The sequence below is a fragment of the Pleurodeles waltl genome, chromosome 3_1 (assembly GCF_031143425.1).
Source record: "Pleurodeles waltl isolate 20211129_DDA chromosome 3_1, aPleWal1.hap1.20221129, whole genome shotgun sequence".
Lineage (NCBI taxonomy): Eukaryota > Metazoa > Chordata > Amphibia > Caudata > Salamandridae > Pleurodeles > Pleurodeles waltl.
In genome coordinates, this window is record NC_090440.1 from 574,438,501 (window position 1) to 574,457,600 (window position 19,100).

General features: G+C 44.5%; 1 protein-coding gene across 5 annotated transcripts in view; it reads left to right on the top strand.

Annotated features, from left to right (window-relative positions):
• OSBPL5 (oxysterol binding protein like 5) overlaps positions 1–19,100 on the top strand; it is a 1,002,849-nt gene that overhangs the window by 508,418 nt on the left and 475,331 nt on the right. For all 5 annotated transcript variants that reach the window (XM_069223010.1, XM_069223008.1, XM_069223007.1 and 2 more), the window contains one exon: positions 11,019–11,092. In XM_069223010.1, coding sequence (XP_069079111.1) covers positions 11,019–11,092 — 74 coding nt within the window. The remainder of the gene's footprint in view (positions 1–11,018; positions 11,093–19,100) is intronic.

The following is a 19,100-nucleotide window of genomic DNA, read 5'->3' on the forward strand; positions in this document are numbered from 1 at the left end:
CACCCCTCCCCCAGCTAATCACAGCGTGAAGTACATTCAACGAGGCTGCTGATAGCACATCACCCAGTGGAAAGCTGGGAAAGCTGCACCCTCGCTGATTGACACACAGACTCGGGAGGAACAGGGCTCGAGCTTTAAGCTCCCATGCTGTGTTCAATCAGCGAGGGTGTTATGCATCCCAGTTGGGTGTGGCCCTACAGTGTCAGAGGATGGAAAGGCTCTGGGCTGACATTAGACAAGCCCACTAAAATCTGCGACAAGGACACGTGCACTAGATCATGTGTCTATGAAATGTGCCATGACTCTGCCTGACCCTAGAGTGAGGGTAAGATTGACAGCCGATAGGCATACTGCTCTGCAGTAAACATTTAAAAATAAATAGGAGTCAAGCAACTGGGTCTGGGGTGGAGCCCCAACGCCCCTTTTAATGAGCTGCTGCTAGCTGGATCCAAACTGAGGTGGCATGGTGTGCAGAGAATGATGGGTTGAGATGGTACACAGAGCAATTGGCAGTGGTTAGACAAGTTGCAAGCATTTCGCCCATCACGTATTGTGTGCTGATGTACTGCAGTAAATTGCAAGGGTATGCCCCAACATGGCTCCTGTGATTACTGTGCCACTGGAACCAAGCTGTACCTGGCTGGTGAGCCCTTATGAGGTCAAAACCAGTCCTAGGTTGCTTGTGTTCTGGTTTATTGAAGACCTGGTCTGGCAGTTCAATCTGGACTGATCCCATTAGGAGCAAGGTCAAAGCTGATTTGCATATGGGTGGGTCAAAACGGAGGTGGCATGATGAGCAAAAGAACAATGGTTTGGGATCCTACCCCGAGAAATAGCCAGTGGTTAGACAAATTTCGAGCATTCCTCCCATTAGCTTTTGTGTGTTTGATGTACTGCCCTAAGTGGCAAAGTTTTGCCCAGACATGGGTCTCATGCTCGCTGTGTGACTGGAACCAATCTATATCTGGCTGATGAGTAGTCCAAGGTTGCTTGTGTTCCAGTTTGGAGAGGACCTGGCCTGGCAATTCAGGCTGGACTGCTCCTATGAGCATCACAATCAAGGCTGATTTGCATATGGCTGGGTCCAGTCTGAGGTGGCATGGTGAGCGAAATGCTTAAACAAGAGGATTAGACATCATAGCTGTGTGGTTTAGATGATTTATTGGCCTCTCCCTTTCTCCTTCTTGGTTTATTGTTGTTGCGCATACCGTAAGTCTAAAAAAATATCTTATGTTCTCTGCAGTAAAGCCTATGAGTGTGCATACTATGTTCAAAAGTGAGTTAAATAAAGTTGATTGCTACCTTAATAAATCTACAAAAATGCATATAGAACACATCCATAAATTTAGTAAATAACATTTTGCTGACGGCCATAATTAATAATGTTAAATACTAACGAAATTAAGGAGCCGTTGGCAAAGCTAAAGATGACAAAATGTAAGTAAGGTAGAGAACAAAGGAGGAATAATAAATGTGTGTGCTCATGATATTGTCCTATATGGTGGCGCCAAAAGAGTTGGTTACTCAGTGTGGTGATATAGCCATGAGAATGTGCCGCAGGGCCATAAGTACTAAAACTTAAATATTAAGGTCCTCATTATTGAGTATCCTGGAATTTAGGCAGTGGGGTGGGGAGGTGGGCAAAAGCTATGATTCCAGCCAGTATCACCACATAAACTCCTGGTGAACAAGTATTTTTTTTCTAAAATGTGGAATAATTGCTCAGACCCAGTAATACTTAGTTGTCACGGCCAGACTGAGTAGCCAAAAGCAGCTCTGGCAATAATGCTCAAACCACACCTTTTCCCTTTGTCTTCTCCGACAACCTCTCTCTTTCTATCCATTAGTTATTTATTTTTCCTCTCTTTTTCTTCTCCCTCTCTGATCACTTTCGTTCCACCTTCTCTCTCTCTCACCCCCTCTCTCCCCCTCTCTCTCTCTCTCTCTCTTAAAGGTTCCCTGTGCCTGCTGAAATTAAAGTAAGGGAGTTGGGAAAAGTGGCACAGGCAACACGAACATCCCCGGGTTTCCAAAACTCACCTCTAATTCCTCCAGCCTCCTCTTATCATGTGGAAAGGGTCAGTGGAGGAGCTTGTGAGAAGGGCATCGGGCAGGCTTTTGTTTGCCCAAAATGAGCATTGTTTGTTCCCCACCATGCAGACCCGATAATACGCCGATAGAAGAGACCTAGAATTGCGAGATTCCGAATTTTTGCTCTGGGTGAAATACTGTAACTCATAATGAGGACCTAATTCTAAAATAGCAACCAGTTTTGTGACAAGTGTCTAAATTGTTTATAGTATCTCCATTGCAATCAGTTAAGGAGTAATGTAAGGCAAGTATAGAGGAGAGTCTAGGCCCATGTAAATAAATGTTCATCACACTTACCTCAGAAAGGCACATTTATTACCCATCTACTTGCGAGGCATTGTTGCACATCCAGTACTGCAAGCTTGTGCCAGTTCTGCAGTCAGACGGAAGCACATTCAAGACCTGTACCTTCTTATATGTTCAGTGAGAAACTGACCCGATTAGAAGCTGCAAGTTTGTGTCATCTACTAAACAAGAGTCTCCATCATAGTTAAATCTAAGGGCCACATGTATGAAATTCAGGTTTTGCGACTCGCAAATTGCGAGTCAGAGCGACTAGCAATTTGCGAGTCGCAAAACCTGATGTATAACAGTGTCAATGACGCTGTTTGCGATTCCTAATGGGATCGCAAATGACCTACCTCATGAATATTCATGAGGTAGGTCGCAATTTGTGACCCCTTGGGAATGGCTGCCCTCACAGGGATGGTGGCCTGCTGGAGACAGCAGACCACCATTTCTGTGACTGCTTTTAAATAAAGCAGTTTTTTTGTGTGAAATGCAGCCCGTTTTCCTTAAAGAAAGCCGAGATGCATTTCAAAAACAAAAATGAAAAGTTTCCTTTTCATTTTTTTAGAGCAGACAGTGGTCCGTAGGTACGTAGGACCACTGTTTGTGAATGGGTTAGCACCAGTTCGAAACTGGTGCTAACTGCGATTGTTTTGCGACTGCATTCACAGTCACAAAACAATCATACGTGGGACTGCGACTCGCAATTAGGAAGGGAACACCCCTTCCTTATTTCGACTCACAAACCCTTTTTGCGATTCAGTAAATAGATTACAACAGCCTTGTAGGCAGGGGCGCAGCTTGTAGACGTGTGTGTGGGGAGGAGGTGGCTTCAGATTTCCCAACAATCACGCTGGGGACAGCTTGTTAGAACGCATTATGTGAGAAGCAGGACATCAGGGGGCTGAAGGGGCATTGGAAAGAGAGAGGAGTGCGGATGGTTAAGGGTGCCTAAAACTCAATATTTTCCAAACTAATCAATATATTCTAAGGCCTTCAAAACAAATGAGACACAATGTGTTTTTTGTCACTGTGGGCATGTAAATATTCCAGGTGAAATCCGACAGCCAACCTAAAGTTACCTGACTGAAAGCACTTGTACCCAATTATTTACTACAGAATACATTTTTAAGGGGCTGTAGCACCCAAAACGCCCCCCCCCCCGCCCCGGGAGCTAAGCCCCTGCTTGTAGGGCAGGTGTTCTTTTTTGGGATCTCTGTCAGCTCGAAAGGTGAACGTATATTAAACACCCAGGAGCCATCAACCTTTACCTTAAAAGTGAAATATGATGTGTAAAAGATAAGGTAAAAGTTTTGGAACAGATTTATGTTTCTGTGGAAGGGGTGTTCTTGCTGCCCCTCATATCTTGGACCCTGGAAGTCTTTCCAGCTCAACCGCTTGGGGCCCTGGTAGATTTCCGAGGCAATGCAATCTGTTGCTCTGCAAACAACAATGCAAGGTGAATTCGCTTACATTTTAATCTCATTTTCGTGTGTCCTTGCATGATTCCTAAGAGGCAGCTCTCTGGGCATATACGTCATACGTAATCTTTAAACTATTCAAAGTCACGTGATCGGGAGGTTAAAACGATTGAATTGCAACCGGCGCATTCACTAGAAAGGAATAGGAATATACATCTTGTTGCCAGACTAACACAGCGAACGCGCCTGTTATAGTGATGATCATAAACTATGAAATCATCAGTTCCGAGAAGTTTCTCCCCACAATAAACCATTAACCAGTGGAGGTAATTCAATACTACAAAAAACGTGATTGACATTGTGTGTGAAAAGTGGTTCTTCCCTTTCCCCTTGAAAAACCAATGGTTTCTTGTGGAAAAAATGTATCTAGAGATCCCTGCAGATATCTTCTTCTGATGTGGCATGTATCAAGAAACTGGCATTCCATTTAATCCATATGTCCTGTCTATGGCGTTTGCATCCGCATTTGAATACATGGTTCGGAAGAGCCCTGATGAAGGTTGCCTCCCAATGGGAAGAGCACCGAAACGCGCGTAGGCTTTGGGTTCCTACTATGTCCTTGGAGTATCATACTAGAATACTGTGACATCAGATATTAGGCTTCACAGCTTTATGTATGTGTACTTTATATATATTAATAATAATATTTTATATAATTGGTATATTATATATATATAAATCTTGATTGTATTTCTGTATATTGTTGTATTTATTATCGTTGTGTGACTGTGGTATGATTGATGTGAAGTATTGTCTTTTTTAAAATGTATTTGATATCATATAATAAAATATTGGTGAAATAATTCTATGACTCTATGTAATGAGATCTGTTGAAGTGAAGGCTACGTTATTGGTGTAGCCTTGGATTGGACATATAGCCAGCAAATAACTGTTGACATATATTATAAGGTGAATTTATCTATATTTATCTATTTTTTTGTTGTATATGTATCTGTATATTGATATCCTACAGTAGCTCTTAGTCCTTTTCACAGCTTTAGCTCTGGGCATATAGGCCAGTCCTCCCGGTCAATTTAGGCAACGTTTTTCAAAAGAGAACCATTTCTAGGCTTACCCACTGGCTCCACTTCTGGGGCAGTAAATAGGTACATTCGGATACATTCTGTGAATGTATCTTAGAAATTGCTAGGCCTAGTGGAAGTAATTGAATTGTATATATTTAAATTGGGTGTTTCTCGACGTGTGCGGCAAAACCCTATGCGCAATAGCACCTATCATCTGCAAGTGCTGCGTCTAGGTCTGCTACTCAGTGGACGCTCACTTCCCATGTTTATCTTCCTGACTACAGTAGAATGATAGCCTCATCAGATTCAGACCACCCTGCTTGTGCAGCATGCACCAAATGGACATGAATTATAAACGGTCTAATCGGTAAGTCATATTACTGCTGAAGCTCTTCAAATGAAACCGCATGTCATCAGATTTCCCTCCACGAACAGTGACACTCACTGTCGTAATACCCTCTATTGCCCACAGTTTCTGGCCTGTTGCCTGCCCAATCAGGCCAAACCCGAGGAGACTTCTCAGACATCTCAGTGACAGGTCAGGTGCATGCAGTATTTTAACAACTACTGGCTTGGCATATCTAGACCAACAATGTCACGCTAAGTCACCCGCCTGAGGTATCACCTGTCTCATGGAAATCCCTTCCCAGATGGCTGCACCTGTCAACATGTGTGCCAGTGCCTTAGCAATAAAATAGATTTCAGCAGTTTAGCCTTTGCCATTCAACTCACTTCCCATTGTTCCTGTGCTGCCGAATGGTCATTGAAAGTCTTCGTGCCAATTTTCCACTGTGCCACATCTACTGCCAGTTTAAGGCAGCTCTCTTCCACTCCCCCGACACAAGCACTGGGACACTGATGAAACATTATAGGAGTCTCTAGAGTGCAATCATTTTGATTAAGGACACTACTCCCTGTACTTACATAGTGATGAGGTGCAAAAAGTGCATTGATCTACAGTTACGGCTTGTTACGTCGCCAGATGCATTCTGATCCGCAAATTTATGAGGGCTGTTTGTGTCAATAGGCTGCCCGTATCTTGCCGCATTGAAGATAACTGATCAGTGCCCGACTTCAGCTGGGATAGACCTGAGTTACTTCTGTTAATGTGCAGGCCTGATAGCTGACCAAATCTGCATCATAGGTAATAAATTCCCCTCTCTGGGTTACTCACACATATAAGAGTATATCATCCGTATACAAACATACTATTGTGTCACATGATACAACCCTTCTCCATCTGTGGTCCCTTATCACATGGCGAGTAAACTGTCCCATTATCAGTACAAAGGTTAGACGTGGAGGAGCCACCCTGCATCCCAAAGGGCCAGTCTTATGAAACAACCCTACCTGTTCCGATTCTTGTGTTAAGATGAGTATAAAGCAATTTGATCCGTTGTATAAATCATTTCCCAAAGTTCATGTGCACCAGGTTTGCATAAATAAAATCCTAATCATTCTTGCCAAATGCCTTGTCAATCGAAGTCACTGCTGGTCTGCACTCATGCTTCAGTAAGACATGCATAATATGAAACAATTTCCTTAAGTTGGGAGATGTATTTTTAATGGGGTCAAAATCACACTGGTCTGGGTGCTCTTTTTCATAAGACTACCACCAAAATGGGAAAGAATTCCAGGAAGGTGGTGCTAACGGTCACCTACAGCTATCTAGCTAGCAACCAATAAATGCACACTCTATCTTTCCAGTCAAAGCTGAAACCATATGTCCCAGCTGAAGCCATAAATACTGTTCCTGGGCAACAGAGTAACAATGAAATATGAAGTGCGCTCACTTCTGCACCCTAATCTAATAAGGTATGGTCAGTTCACAAAGAAAAGTATTCCCTGCTTGTGCAGCCCATGTTTCCACAGTACAGTTTCTCTCCGACTTGGCTCCCACTCCTGCTACGTGACATGTCCATGCTCCCTGATACACTCGTGCTCCTGCAGACGGGCATCCTTGAATGAAACCTCCCCAGACACAACCCTATATGTTCCCACTCCTGCTTTGATAGTCAAAGTAAGCTGAGCTCACCCTGAGCAACTGCCAGGTTGGCAGAAAGATGATCACAATTCTAGCATCTTCAGGCGCCATACAGTCCAGCAGAGAAGGGAATTATGACAAAACTCCAAACATTATGCATATACGAAAATACATAAATGCAAGATGCATATTCTCATGTGCATGCCACATACACGCATCGAAAGTAAACATATTTGGGTGTCATGTTCATACATAAAAAAGATATGCGAACCAAAATATATGAACACTTGAAGTCTTATGATGCAATCAAGCATTCAGGTATAATGGGTATTGACATTAACATATGCTTTTCACAAGAAATAAGTGAGACCTATTACCATTGTTGTAGCTTTTCTTAATGAAAAAAACAGACACAAGGCATCTCATATCACTTTTCCAGATGAAGTGATCAGGCCATCCCCTTTGTCGGAGAGATAGCACAAAACACATGAACACCTATGTGAGATCAGCACTAATTTATTTTGCAAGTTGCTAAGCAAAGCAACAACATATTTAGAGGTGAGCAGAATTTGCGGAGTTTTACTCCGCAGAGTTACATGAAAATTCTAAGAGATTCTCCGGAGTTCTGTGAGCAAGTAGAAATTGGCAATCATGCTGCTCGCTGTGATTTTTAGTTCCAGGAGCTCGTTCCGCACTGAAAAATCAGCGAGAACTGCACCACGTGGTGTGTCACTGCTCAAGTAGATTTTGTTGCCACTTGAATAGATTTTTTACTCAAGCGGCAGCTTCCTCAATGCAAACTGTCACTATGACTGTTCACAGTGAGAATATCTCCCCAGTGCCCTCCCCCTCCAATCTCCCAGAAATCACACTAGGAGACACCAATTTGCGCTCACCAACTTACCGTTTGCAAGCCACATGCAAGCAAAACTCTGCCACATAGCAGAATTTGGCCAGAATTTGTAACACGGAGTGGCCAATATTCCGCCAACTCTGCTGGCAGAGTGGAAGTTAACGCCCACTCCTAAACCTATCAACTATTTAGCAGTGACCATCTAGTGCTGACCACCCTCATTTGCATGACTTTTATAGTTTTCTATGCGCATTGCTGCAGCAGGTGCACAGCTTTGTCATGGAAAGAAAGAGAAAGGACCTTGAAAAAGATACAAGAAATCTAAACTACCAAACGCTGGACCATCCATTTATGAATCCTCACTTAAAAGTGGCAAACATGAGAGTAAGACTGAATACATCAGAAGCGAGAAGGCAAAACAGAGCTGTGTACAACACGGGCACAGTACAAAAACAAGATGGCAGCTAATGATCCATTATAACGTTCGCTAATATTGTAGTTTTAAAACAAATGTGCTATTTCTAGATTTCTCCCTTTTACACTTTAAGTACAACATCTACAACAAATTGATTGACATTAATCTATTAACTATCATGACATTTTTCAACATCATAATTGTCACAAGTGGAGTCATTAAGGTTTGTACCCCTACCAACTCAATAAACCCACTCTGGATAGGTCAAAGCACAGTTCTGAGAGAATTTCTGCTGAATATTTGGTAACTCTGGCAAACGCATCAGGCAGTCCCCAGAGAAGTGAATGCCAGCAATTTTTGGCAATCGTTGCCAACCCTTTTTAAGTAAAGAACACAACACAGTAGCATTCCCAAACAAATATATAAAAATAGAGAAAATAATAATAAGGAAATAGACACCAAGATCATCAAAGTAATTCAGGGGAACCAGAGATGAGAAATAGAAGTTTGAAATTAGGACACTAGGAAAAGTCAGGCAGAATAGAAAAACAAACGTTTGTGGTGCATCGGAACTGAGGCCTAGGAGTGACTGGAGGCCGATCACAATGAAAGGAGGTTAGATACACCAGGCTTCTAGGCACCAGTACTCTCTTTGGGCAGATCACCTGCAGGGTCCAGTCCTCTTTTGTTAGCTAGGCCCTCTCGGAGTTAGGAGCCTTTCTGTTTTTTGTGGCCCTAAAGCAAATAAAGAAGAGGACAACTGCTTGACCCTTGCAGTTCCAGTTGCTAGAGGTAGGAGTCCTTGAGTCCCTGGTCCAGGAATGTCCTGGATTGTCCTTATGTCCCTAGTCGAGCACGGTCCAAGAATGTTCTATAATGTCCTTGAGTACCTGAACGTAGCTTGTCCTGACGTCTTCTACCCAGGCAACACTTAACTTTTACCCAGCTTGCCCGCTCAAAGTATAAGAATAAACATGAGGAGCCTTCACTCATAATGGTAACCCTGCTAATTTATTCTGACCTGATCAGCAAGTCAGTGCTGGGCTGCTCTGCGCCTCAGTGTTCTCTGTAGTATTCTCCTACTTACCCGTGGTCGTCATGTGGGGTCTGGTCAAGCTTTCTCCCTACCTCAGCCGAGTGTAGACAGTTCCTTGCAGAGGTGCCATGTTATGGGACAGATAACAGGAAAAACTGGTACACCTTTTTGTTGTCTGCACAAATGTATTTAGCAAATCAAGCAAAGTTCAGAATTGATACGCAAAGTAGCAGCATGTCCCACCCATAGCACTGAGCATCTTATGCATTTATTGATTTTCTATTTGCATTGCTTCACATGAGAGCACATGAGGGAGAAGCTGAAACTCAGATAAGCAGATGCACAGCTTTCTCATTAGATACGTAAAAAAGGACCTTGAAAAAGATACAAGAAATGTAAACCACCAGGCACTGAGATAGTCATTATGAATCCTCTCTTATAAGTGCCAAACATGAGAATGAGACTGAATACGTCAGAAGCGAGAAGGCTGAGTAGGGATGTGTATAATATGAGTACAATAAAAAAAAGTGGCAGCTAATGATTCAACATGTTGTTAGCTATAACTGTGCAAAGCAAATTTCTATGCAATTTCTCACCTTTATCATTGGCATGTCAGATAACCAAAGCTGGCCTGTCATATTGGGCATAGGCTTTGCCTCAAGGGAACCATTTGTATACAATTATAAAGTTACAAATGTGTAAAAAATGTTTGTTCACATAATAATATACCCACATTTTAAATGGGCCTATCAGGGATTCTCACTGTACAAATCTTGTGCCCCAACTGTTTGACAGATAGTGTCACCAACACCAAAATCCTTGCCAACTGATGTAATCTATGAGATTCCATGTTACAAAATACCTGTAAGCGGAGTTTACCAAAGTATAACAACAATCCACCCTCACAGACCTATTTACATTAAAACATTCTTTTTGCAATAAATATATCAGGCCCACAACCTTTGCCATAACTTTTATAGTTACAGATTAGATCAATGGTAATAGACTTTGGCTTGCCACCATAACAAATTCAGGGGTACTGTACGTAGGCTTTTCCACAAGACAACATTTTGCATACATTCATAAAAATAGAAATATATTCAAAATTATAGTTAGCAAAACAATATGCACCCCTCCCAAGTGGGCATAACATTGATACTCCCAATGCAAACCTTCTTCTCCAAGGACTTTTCAGTGAGATTCCATGTAACAAAATAACTATGTGCAGGGTTTATCCCATTAACCGTAGCATATGCTTTTCACAATAAATATGCCAGGCCTACTGCCTTTGTCATAACTTTTGATAATAAAAGGCCAGCCTTATGGCATCTTTCAAATGGAATGTTTGAATGTGTACCATAGCCATCTGACAAATGGCTTGTCGCCGTAACCAAGTCAGGCCTACTGTATTGAGCATAAGCTTTACATCAAGACATAACATGTAATACAAGCACTCTTTGTAAGTGTCAGCACACAATTACTCCCCTATCAAATGGTGTACTTAAGGCAATCAACATGTAGGAGAACAAAGCCACCCCTTTTCCTGTCATTAGTGCTTATGTAAGCTATTTTTCTGTTGGTCAAATAAGGTTTGGAGACAGCTGTGCTATAAAGTAAGACTTCAAAATAGGCTGTTGAGGTGCTAAATGTGGGACAACGGTTCAACATTGTGATGCTATTTAGGGTCAAAGTATATGCTATTTCACTACCTCTACCCATCCCTACAATAACACTGTCCTTTGACTGAGATTTGTTTTGTCTTTATTTTTATTGTTTGTTATATGAATTGGTTTTTGTACATTCCTAATTTATGATTGTGTGTTTTTTTGGGTTTGTGCATTGCAGGGCAAGATACTGAAAATAAACAAATTTCAACTGCGAAGGATGAGGATCCTTTGACACCAGACTCCATTAGCCAGGTAGTGTATAAACTAACTTCAAGAGCCTCTCACGTCTTCCAGCTCATGCACTTTTGTCAGATATACATGCCAATAGCCTCAAGAGTCACCATTGTTGTAACTCGTAGATCCAAGAGAGGTTGTGGGGCCCCAGATCAATGACTCTTTGTCTGGGGATAACTGGGAACATAAACCCAGTAATTTCAGTGACTACTAGGTTGTGCTTGCCTTTACGTGAACTATAAAGCCATAATACAGTCAAAACATTCCGCAGAGCTACTCAACATCTACACAGTAATCTCTGAAGGAGACTGTCAGTCTTAAGTAATTCTAAAGTTACCTTCATTTTAGACACTCATTAAAGACATGGGAATTCCAGCAACCAACATTTCTGTTATGATACTTTTGGCAGCATTCAGATCTAACAATATTACATATTTTAAATTACTTTACATTTATATTTTACATTAAAACATACTAACATTTAAAAAATAAATGATGGAAGTTTATTGAATTTACCATAGGGAGTTCTCCAGCCCGGTGGCAGAGATTTCCAACAACAGGTGACAAGTTACATGTACTAACTTTACACTCATCAATTTATTTGTAAGGGACTTCAACACCTTAGCCAAAGGGGTGGATACTGTTAAGTCAACACTTTGGTGAAATTTCTCTGCTCGTAAATAGTAAATAGCACAACATTTGGGGAGTTACTTCTAGGTATAGGAATAGATCTATACCTGAGTAGATGTACCCATTTAAAGTTTTCCATTTAAAGGCCCTATAGACTTTTGGACTATGTGTAGCATTTTAAAAATCGTATCTAATTTCAAACCAAATTAGCAGTGAAAATTAATAAAAATGTATGTGTTTTTCTTTAGGTTTTTATTTTCAATTGTCAAGGGTTTAAATTGTCTTGCTTAAAGCACAACGCACTTTCAACTACTAAGATTTGTTGGGGTATTGGGTGCTATCATAAATAGACAACATGATGCCACCAGGTGTCTAATAAGTTAATGACACAAATACAAAACTATGAATAGGTTCAATTGCTCACCAAAAATAAAGGTTCAGTGGTGCAAATAAGCCAACTTTATATTTATACAAAAACGAGGAAAAGTCATCCACAGGGTAAAGACATGTACTTCTTCCCTGCGTGCCCAACTGTACTGTTGTCTGGATTGCCAAATGCAGATTTTATTTGCCATCGGGGAACACAGATTATGTGTGTGAATTATGACATAGGCCTGTCTCACAGATTGCAGCCTTGTTGGATCAGGACCCTCTTAGTGGTGAAAGTCTACAGCCTTTACCAGAAGTTAAGCAGCAGAAGCACGGTGGTGGCAGCATAATGTGTAGTGATCAGTAGTAATGAAAAGGATCTCTTTGTCCTGTGTCACCGGCGTAAGGACTACAGGCTCACTCACCCTTTTAAAGGTTCAGCTGCTTTGTACTTAATTCATCCTTGGCCTGCATCAGAAAGTTGAAGTGCTGCATAGCACAGGAGTAGTGATTCTGCATGGTTGTTTGTGTGCCTGGGAAGGGTGCAATACAGTGATAGAGCAGTACTGTGTAGTGCATGTGAGATTGGTGCATGTGCTGAGTGTATGAATGCCTGCCTCATTTGTCTCAACAAGTTCAGGTGTCTGCTCAGTGAATCTCAGGGGACATTTTACATTGGTTGTGGTGTCCTGAACTAGGTCAAGCTATTTTTTTATTTTAATGTTTGATCACATTAGTGGTGTTAATTATTTAAATAGTCACTTTGAAGCATTACTAAGTGAAGTAGAAATTAAAACTTAATTCTGACATTTTGACTTTTGATTTTTGTTGAATTGAAGCGACCATCAACTGTTACTGTTTGGGATAATTTTACTGAGACTTTAACAATACAGTGAACAAGCAAGCTATTAATCCTCTTTCACCATTCCTACAGTCTCCTAGAGAGCCAACTATTGCCTTGAAAGAAGGGTTTAGAGCTTTCAAAATATTTCTGGGAGCCATTGACGGGTTCAGGTTTCAACCAGATAGGAAAAAATGCTTACTTGAACACTCTCTGGGCCGCAAGGGTAAGGACATTTTTTGTTCATCTTCCTGGGTGCACACCGGGCAAAGATGAGAATGTGGTAGAAAGCATTTTCCAATACCTCCATATGTGGCTGTGAGGAAACATATGTTTTTTACAAGAGAACACTCTGGGCCTCATTGCAAGTTTGGCACTGTTAGAAATGGGGTTTCTGGTTGGCTAGGGTATGCACCTCAGCCAGGCAGAATTTACCCACTCTAGTCAGGGCAAGGGAGTTACACGTCCAAGATAACCCCTGCTCACCCCCTTGGTAGCTTTGCACGAGCAGTCAGGCTTAACCTGGAGGCAATGTGTAAAGCGTTTGCACAACACACACAACACATGTGACGCAATATCCCCACCACAAAGGAAACACAACACCAGATTATATGAAAATATACTGTATTGTACACAAGGCAATTATCAGACCAAACATCACATATCAGTACTATCCTGCTACCTTAGCAGTTGTCAGAACGTTACACATCAGTTACTGTGCAGCCTAGCAGTAGTCACACATTACACACAGGTTACTCAGTATTCTGCAACATAAGCAGTAGTCAGGAAAACACGTTATTACATCACAGCACTTGTCATAAGAATATCATAAAATGCCCATAGTAGGAACATTAGAAAACAAATGGCAAGTTAGAAAAACATATTAGCAAGCATGTCCATAAAAGGAACATTTGCATACACATATGTAAAAACATCAAACGCAGGTAGGTAATATATGAATCAAACAAAAGTCTGTAGAAAGAACTTTGGATTGCAACTATATTGGTCCTTTAAACAGTACCTGGTTGGATGAAGTCACCTCCAGTGCCTAGAAGGCGCACCATGGGGCCCCCGGCGCTCCTATGCGCAAAACGGGGTCCTCCCTTATACTCTGGGGTCAGAGGAGGGCGACATGCACCTCCTCTCTTTTATAGACAGGCCCCTCCGGGGACCGTGATTACTGGGGGGCCCCCAGGGCCTCAACCGGCCCTCACGAGTGGGGCCAAAGCCAGTAAAAACAACTTAGGGCAGGAGGGGGGGCACCACGCACCCCCTCCGGTTTAATGACAGGCCCCTCCCGGGACCCGTGATCTCTGGGGCCCCCCCAGGCCTCCACTGGCCCTTCCACCAAGGGGGGGCCCACAATAATGCCCGTTTTACCTAACAGCAGAAAAGGAGCATCCTGCTCCTAATGCAGAGGCCAGGGGGAAGGGGGAACTCCCCGCACCTTCCCCTGGTCCTGCCGTGAAGCCGCAAGAAGATCAGACCCCTCCTGGGGCCCGAGCAGACACTCGCCTGCACCCGATGCGGTGCGCGAGTGTTCTTCCAGCTTCCCGGGCTGCTGCTGTGATTTTATTTAAAGGGGCACAATGCAGCAAGGAGCCTAAGAGCTCCCAAGGCTCCATAAGCGCGCTGCAATCAGCGCTATGGCAGCCGCAACCACGGAGAAGCACCCCTCGTGAAGAAATGGATGCAGGGGCCACAGCACCCTGCCCCTGGGGAGCAGAATCTTAAGACAAGGTCCTCAGGTGGAGGGCCCAGCTACAGGCCAGCACAAGGGAAAGGCAGCAAGTGGCAAGTCCTTCACAGTGACCAGGCAGGGCACAGGTCAGCACAGCAGCAGCAGTCCATGGCGGTTCCTGGTGAGTCCTTTCAGCCTTTGGTGTCCAGTTCCAAGATGATTCCAAGAGTCTCCAAATTGTGGGGAAAATTCCCCTGTACTTCTAGTCAGTTCTTACAGTGTTTTACAATAGTAGGGAGAGGAGGTTCCAGCCAGTTACAACTGGTTCTGGGAGTGCCCCCTCTCTCCTTTCAGCACAGGCTCCAAACATCAGTGGGGGGTTAACGACCCTATTGTGTGAGGCCAGGGCACAGTCTTTACAAATGCAGGTGTGCCCCGCCTCTCCCTTCTCTCAGCCCAGGAAGACTATTAAGTATGCAGATGCACCTCTGTGACACCTCCACCCTCCCTGTGTACAGGCTGTCTGAAAAGTAGGCACAAAGCCCCAACTGTCACTCTGCCCAGACGTGGATTGGAGTCAAGCTGCAAAACACCAGAGTCATAAGCACAGATAAATGTGCACTTTCTAGAAGTGGCATTTCTGTGATAGTAATAAAAAATACACCCACACCAGTAAGCAGCATTTATTATCACCATCACAACCATACCAAACACGCCTACGCTACCCCTCATAAATCAGACAATACCCCTTACACATAAGGCAGGGCATTTCTAATACAATCCTATGAGAAGGCAGCACTCACAGCAGTGAGACACCAAGTTAGGCTGTTTGTCACTAATAGGACAGGCTATGCAATATGGCACATGTCCTGCCTTTCTACATACATGGCACCCTGCCCATAGGGCTAGCTTCGGCGTACCTTAGGGGTGACTTACATGTAGTAAAAGGGGAGTTCTGGGCCTGGCAAGTAAATTTAGATGCCAGGTCCCTGTGGCAGAAAACAGTGCACACAGGCCCTGCGCTAGCAGGCCTGAGACATGGTTGAAAGTCTACTTCAGTGGGTGGCGCAAGCAGCGCTGCAGGCCCACTAGTAGTATTTAATTTACAGGCCCTGGGTATAGAGATACCACTGTACAAGGGACTTATAGGTAAATTAAATATGCCAATTAGGTATAAGCCAATCATACCAACTTTAGATGGGAGAGCACCTGCACTTTAGCACTGGTCAGCAGTGATAAAGTGCTCAGAGTCCTAGAGCCAACAGCGAGAGGTCAAAATAACCAGGAGGAAGGAGGCAAAAAGACTGGGGATAACCCTGCGTAAGGCAAAAAGTCCAACAGGCACTCACAGAACCTCCATGTTGGTGGTTTTACTACCAACAGGCTGGCGGAGAAGACCACCAAATTATGACCATGGAGGTATTCCTAACAGGATATAGCCAAAGCACCGCCGGCACCGCCACTGCAGTCATACCTCAACGGACAACGGAAGGCACCTGCATGTTTCCGCTGGACAGATTAAGAGGCTGCACACCTCCAAGGTTTCTGCCTCAGTCACACCACCCTGTAAACTCAGGCAGAAACAAACTGTATAAAAGGAAACACTCACCTTCAGGAAGCCATATGCATCGGGAGCCGCATGGAACCAGAACTATACGTCATCTCACTTCTCCTGCTCGCACAAAGACTTCTGAATCTTCGCCGTCGCCCACGACAGCAACTGTAAGTACACACACTTACCTCTTACTGCTGTGTATTGTCAATGTTTGTACACTCACACAATATACTACTGGGAAGGGGGTGGGAGGGTGTAGGAGGCTGGCCTGGCTTGTAGTGAGTAGCAAGGGGTACTTACACCTTGCACCAGGTCCAGGTATCCCTTATTAGTGTAGAGGGGTGTCTAGCAGCTTAGGCTGATAGAAAAGGTAGCTTAGCAGAGCAGCTTAGGCTGAACTAGGAGACGTGTGAAGCTCCTACTATACCACTGGTGTCATATGCACAATATCATAAGAAAACACAATACACAGATATACTAAAACTAAAGGTACTTTATTTTTATGACAATATGCCAAAAGTATCTCAGTGAGTACCCTCAGTATGAGGATAGCAAATATACACAAGATATATGTACACAATACCAATAATATGCAGTAATAGCAATAGAAAACAGTGCAAGCAATGTATAGTCACAATAGATTGCAATGGGAGCACATAGGTATAGGGGCAACACAAACCATATACTCCAAAAGTGGAATGCGAATCACGAATGGACCCCAAACCTATGTGACCTTGTAGAGGGTCGCTGGGACTGTAAGAAAACAGTGAGGGTTAGAAAAATAGCCCACCCCAGGACCCTGAAAAGTGGGTGCAAAGTGCACCTAAGTTCCCCAAAGAGCACAGAAGTCGTGATAGGGGAATTCTGCAAGGAAGACCAACACCAGCAATGCAACAACGATGGATTTCCAGACGAGAGTACCTGTGGAACAAGGGGATCAAGTCCAAAAGTCACGATCAAGTTGGGAGTGGGCAGATGCCAGGGAAATGCCAGCTGTGGGTGCAAAGAAGCTGCCACCGGATGGTAGAAGCTGTGGATTCTGCAAGAACGAAGAGGACTAGGAACTTCCCCTATGGAGGATGGATGTCCCACGTCGTGAAGAAGCTTGCAGAGGTGTTTCCGTGCAGAAAAACTGCAAACAAGCCTTGCTTGCTGCAAGGGCCGCAGTTAGGGTTTTTGGATGCTGCTGTGGCCCAGGAGGGACCAGGATGTCGCCAATTGCGTGAGGAGACAGAGGGGGCGCCCAGCAAGACAAGGAGCCCACTCAGAAGCAGGCAGCACCCGCAGAAGTGCCGGAACAGGCACTACGAAGTACAGTGAACCGGAGCTCACCCGAAGTCACAAAGGAAGGTCCCACGTCGCCGGAGGACAACTCAGGAGGTCGTGCACTGCAGGTTAGAGTGTCGGGGACCCAGGCTTGGCTGTGCACAAAGGAAATCCTGGAAGAGTGCACAGGAGCCGGAGCAGCTGCAAATCACGTGGTACCCAGCAATGCAGTCTAGCGTGGGGAGGCAAGGACTTACCTCCACCAAACTTGGACTGAAGAGTCACTGGACTGTGGGAGTCACTTGGACAGAGTTGCTGAGTTCAAGGGACCTCGCTCGTCGTGCTGAGAGGAGACCTAGAGGACCGGTGATGCAGCTCTTTGGTGCCTGCGGTTGCAGGGGGAAGATTCCGTCAACCCACGGGAGATTTCTTCGGAGCTTCTAGTGCAGAGAGGAGGCAGACTACCCCCACAGCATGCACCACCAGGAAAACAGTAGAGAAGGCGGCAGGATCAGCGTTACAAGGTCGCAGTAGTCGTCTTTGCTACTTTGTTGCAGTTTTGCAGGCTTCCAGCGCGGTCAGCAGTCGATTCCTTGGCAGAAGGTGAAGAGAGAGATGCAGAGGAACTCTGATGAGCTCTTGCATTCGTTATCTAAAGAATTCCCCAAAGCAGAGACCCTAAATAGCCAGAAAAGGAGGTTTGGCTACTTAGGAGAGAGGATAGGCTAGCAACACCTGGAGGAGCCTATCAGAAGGAGTCTCTGATGTCACCTGCTGGCCCTGGGCACTCAGAGCAGTCCAGTGTGCCAGCAGCACCTCTGTTTCCAAGATGGCAGAGGTCTGGAGCACACTGGAGGAGCTCTGGGCACCTCCCAGGGGAGGTGCAGGTCAGGGGAGTGGTCACTCCCCTTTCCTTTGTCCAGTTTCGCGCCAGAGCAGGGCTGGGGGATCCCTGAACCGGTGTAGACTGGCTTATGCAGAGATGGGCACCATCTGTGCCCATCAAAGCATTTCCAGAGGCTGGGGGAGGCTACTCCTCCCCAGCCCTGACACCTTTTTCCAAAGGGAGAGGGTGTAACACCCTCTTTCAGAGGAAGTCCTTTGTTCTGCCTTCCTGGGCCAAGCCTGGCTGGACCCCAGGAGGGCAGAAACCTGTCTGAGGGGTAGGCAGCAGCAGCAGCTGCAGTGAAACCCCGGGAAAGGTAGTTTGGCAGTACCCGGGTCTGTGCTAGAGACCCGTGGGATCATGGGATTGTCTCACCGATGCCAGGATGGCATTGGGGGGGCAATTCCATGATCTTAGACATGTTACATGGCCATATTCGGAGTTACCATTGTGAAGCTATACATAGGCAGTGACCTATGTATAGTGCACGCGTGTAATGGTGTCCCCGCACTCACAAAGTCCGGGGAATTTGCCCTGAACAATGTGGGGGCACCTTGGCTAGTGCCAGGGTGCCCACACACTAAGTAACTTAGCACCCAACCTTTACCAGGTAAAGGTTAGACATATAGGTGACTTATAAGTTACTTAAGTGCAGTGGTAAATGGCTGTGAAATAACGTGGACGTTATTTCACTCAGGCTGCAGTGGCAGGCCTGTGTAAGAATTGTCAGAGCTCCCTATCGGTGGCAAAAGAAATGCTGCAGCCCATGGGGATCTCCTGGAACCCCAATACCCTGGG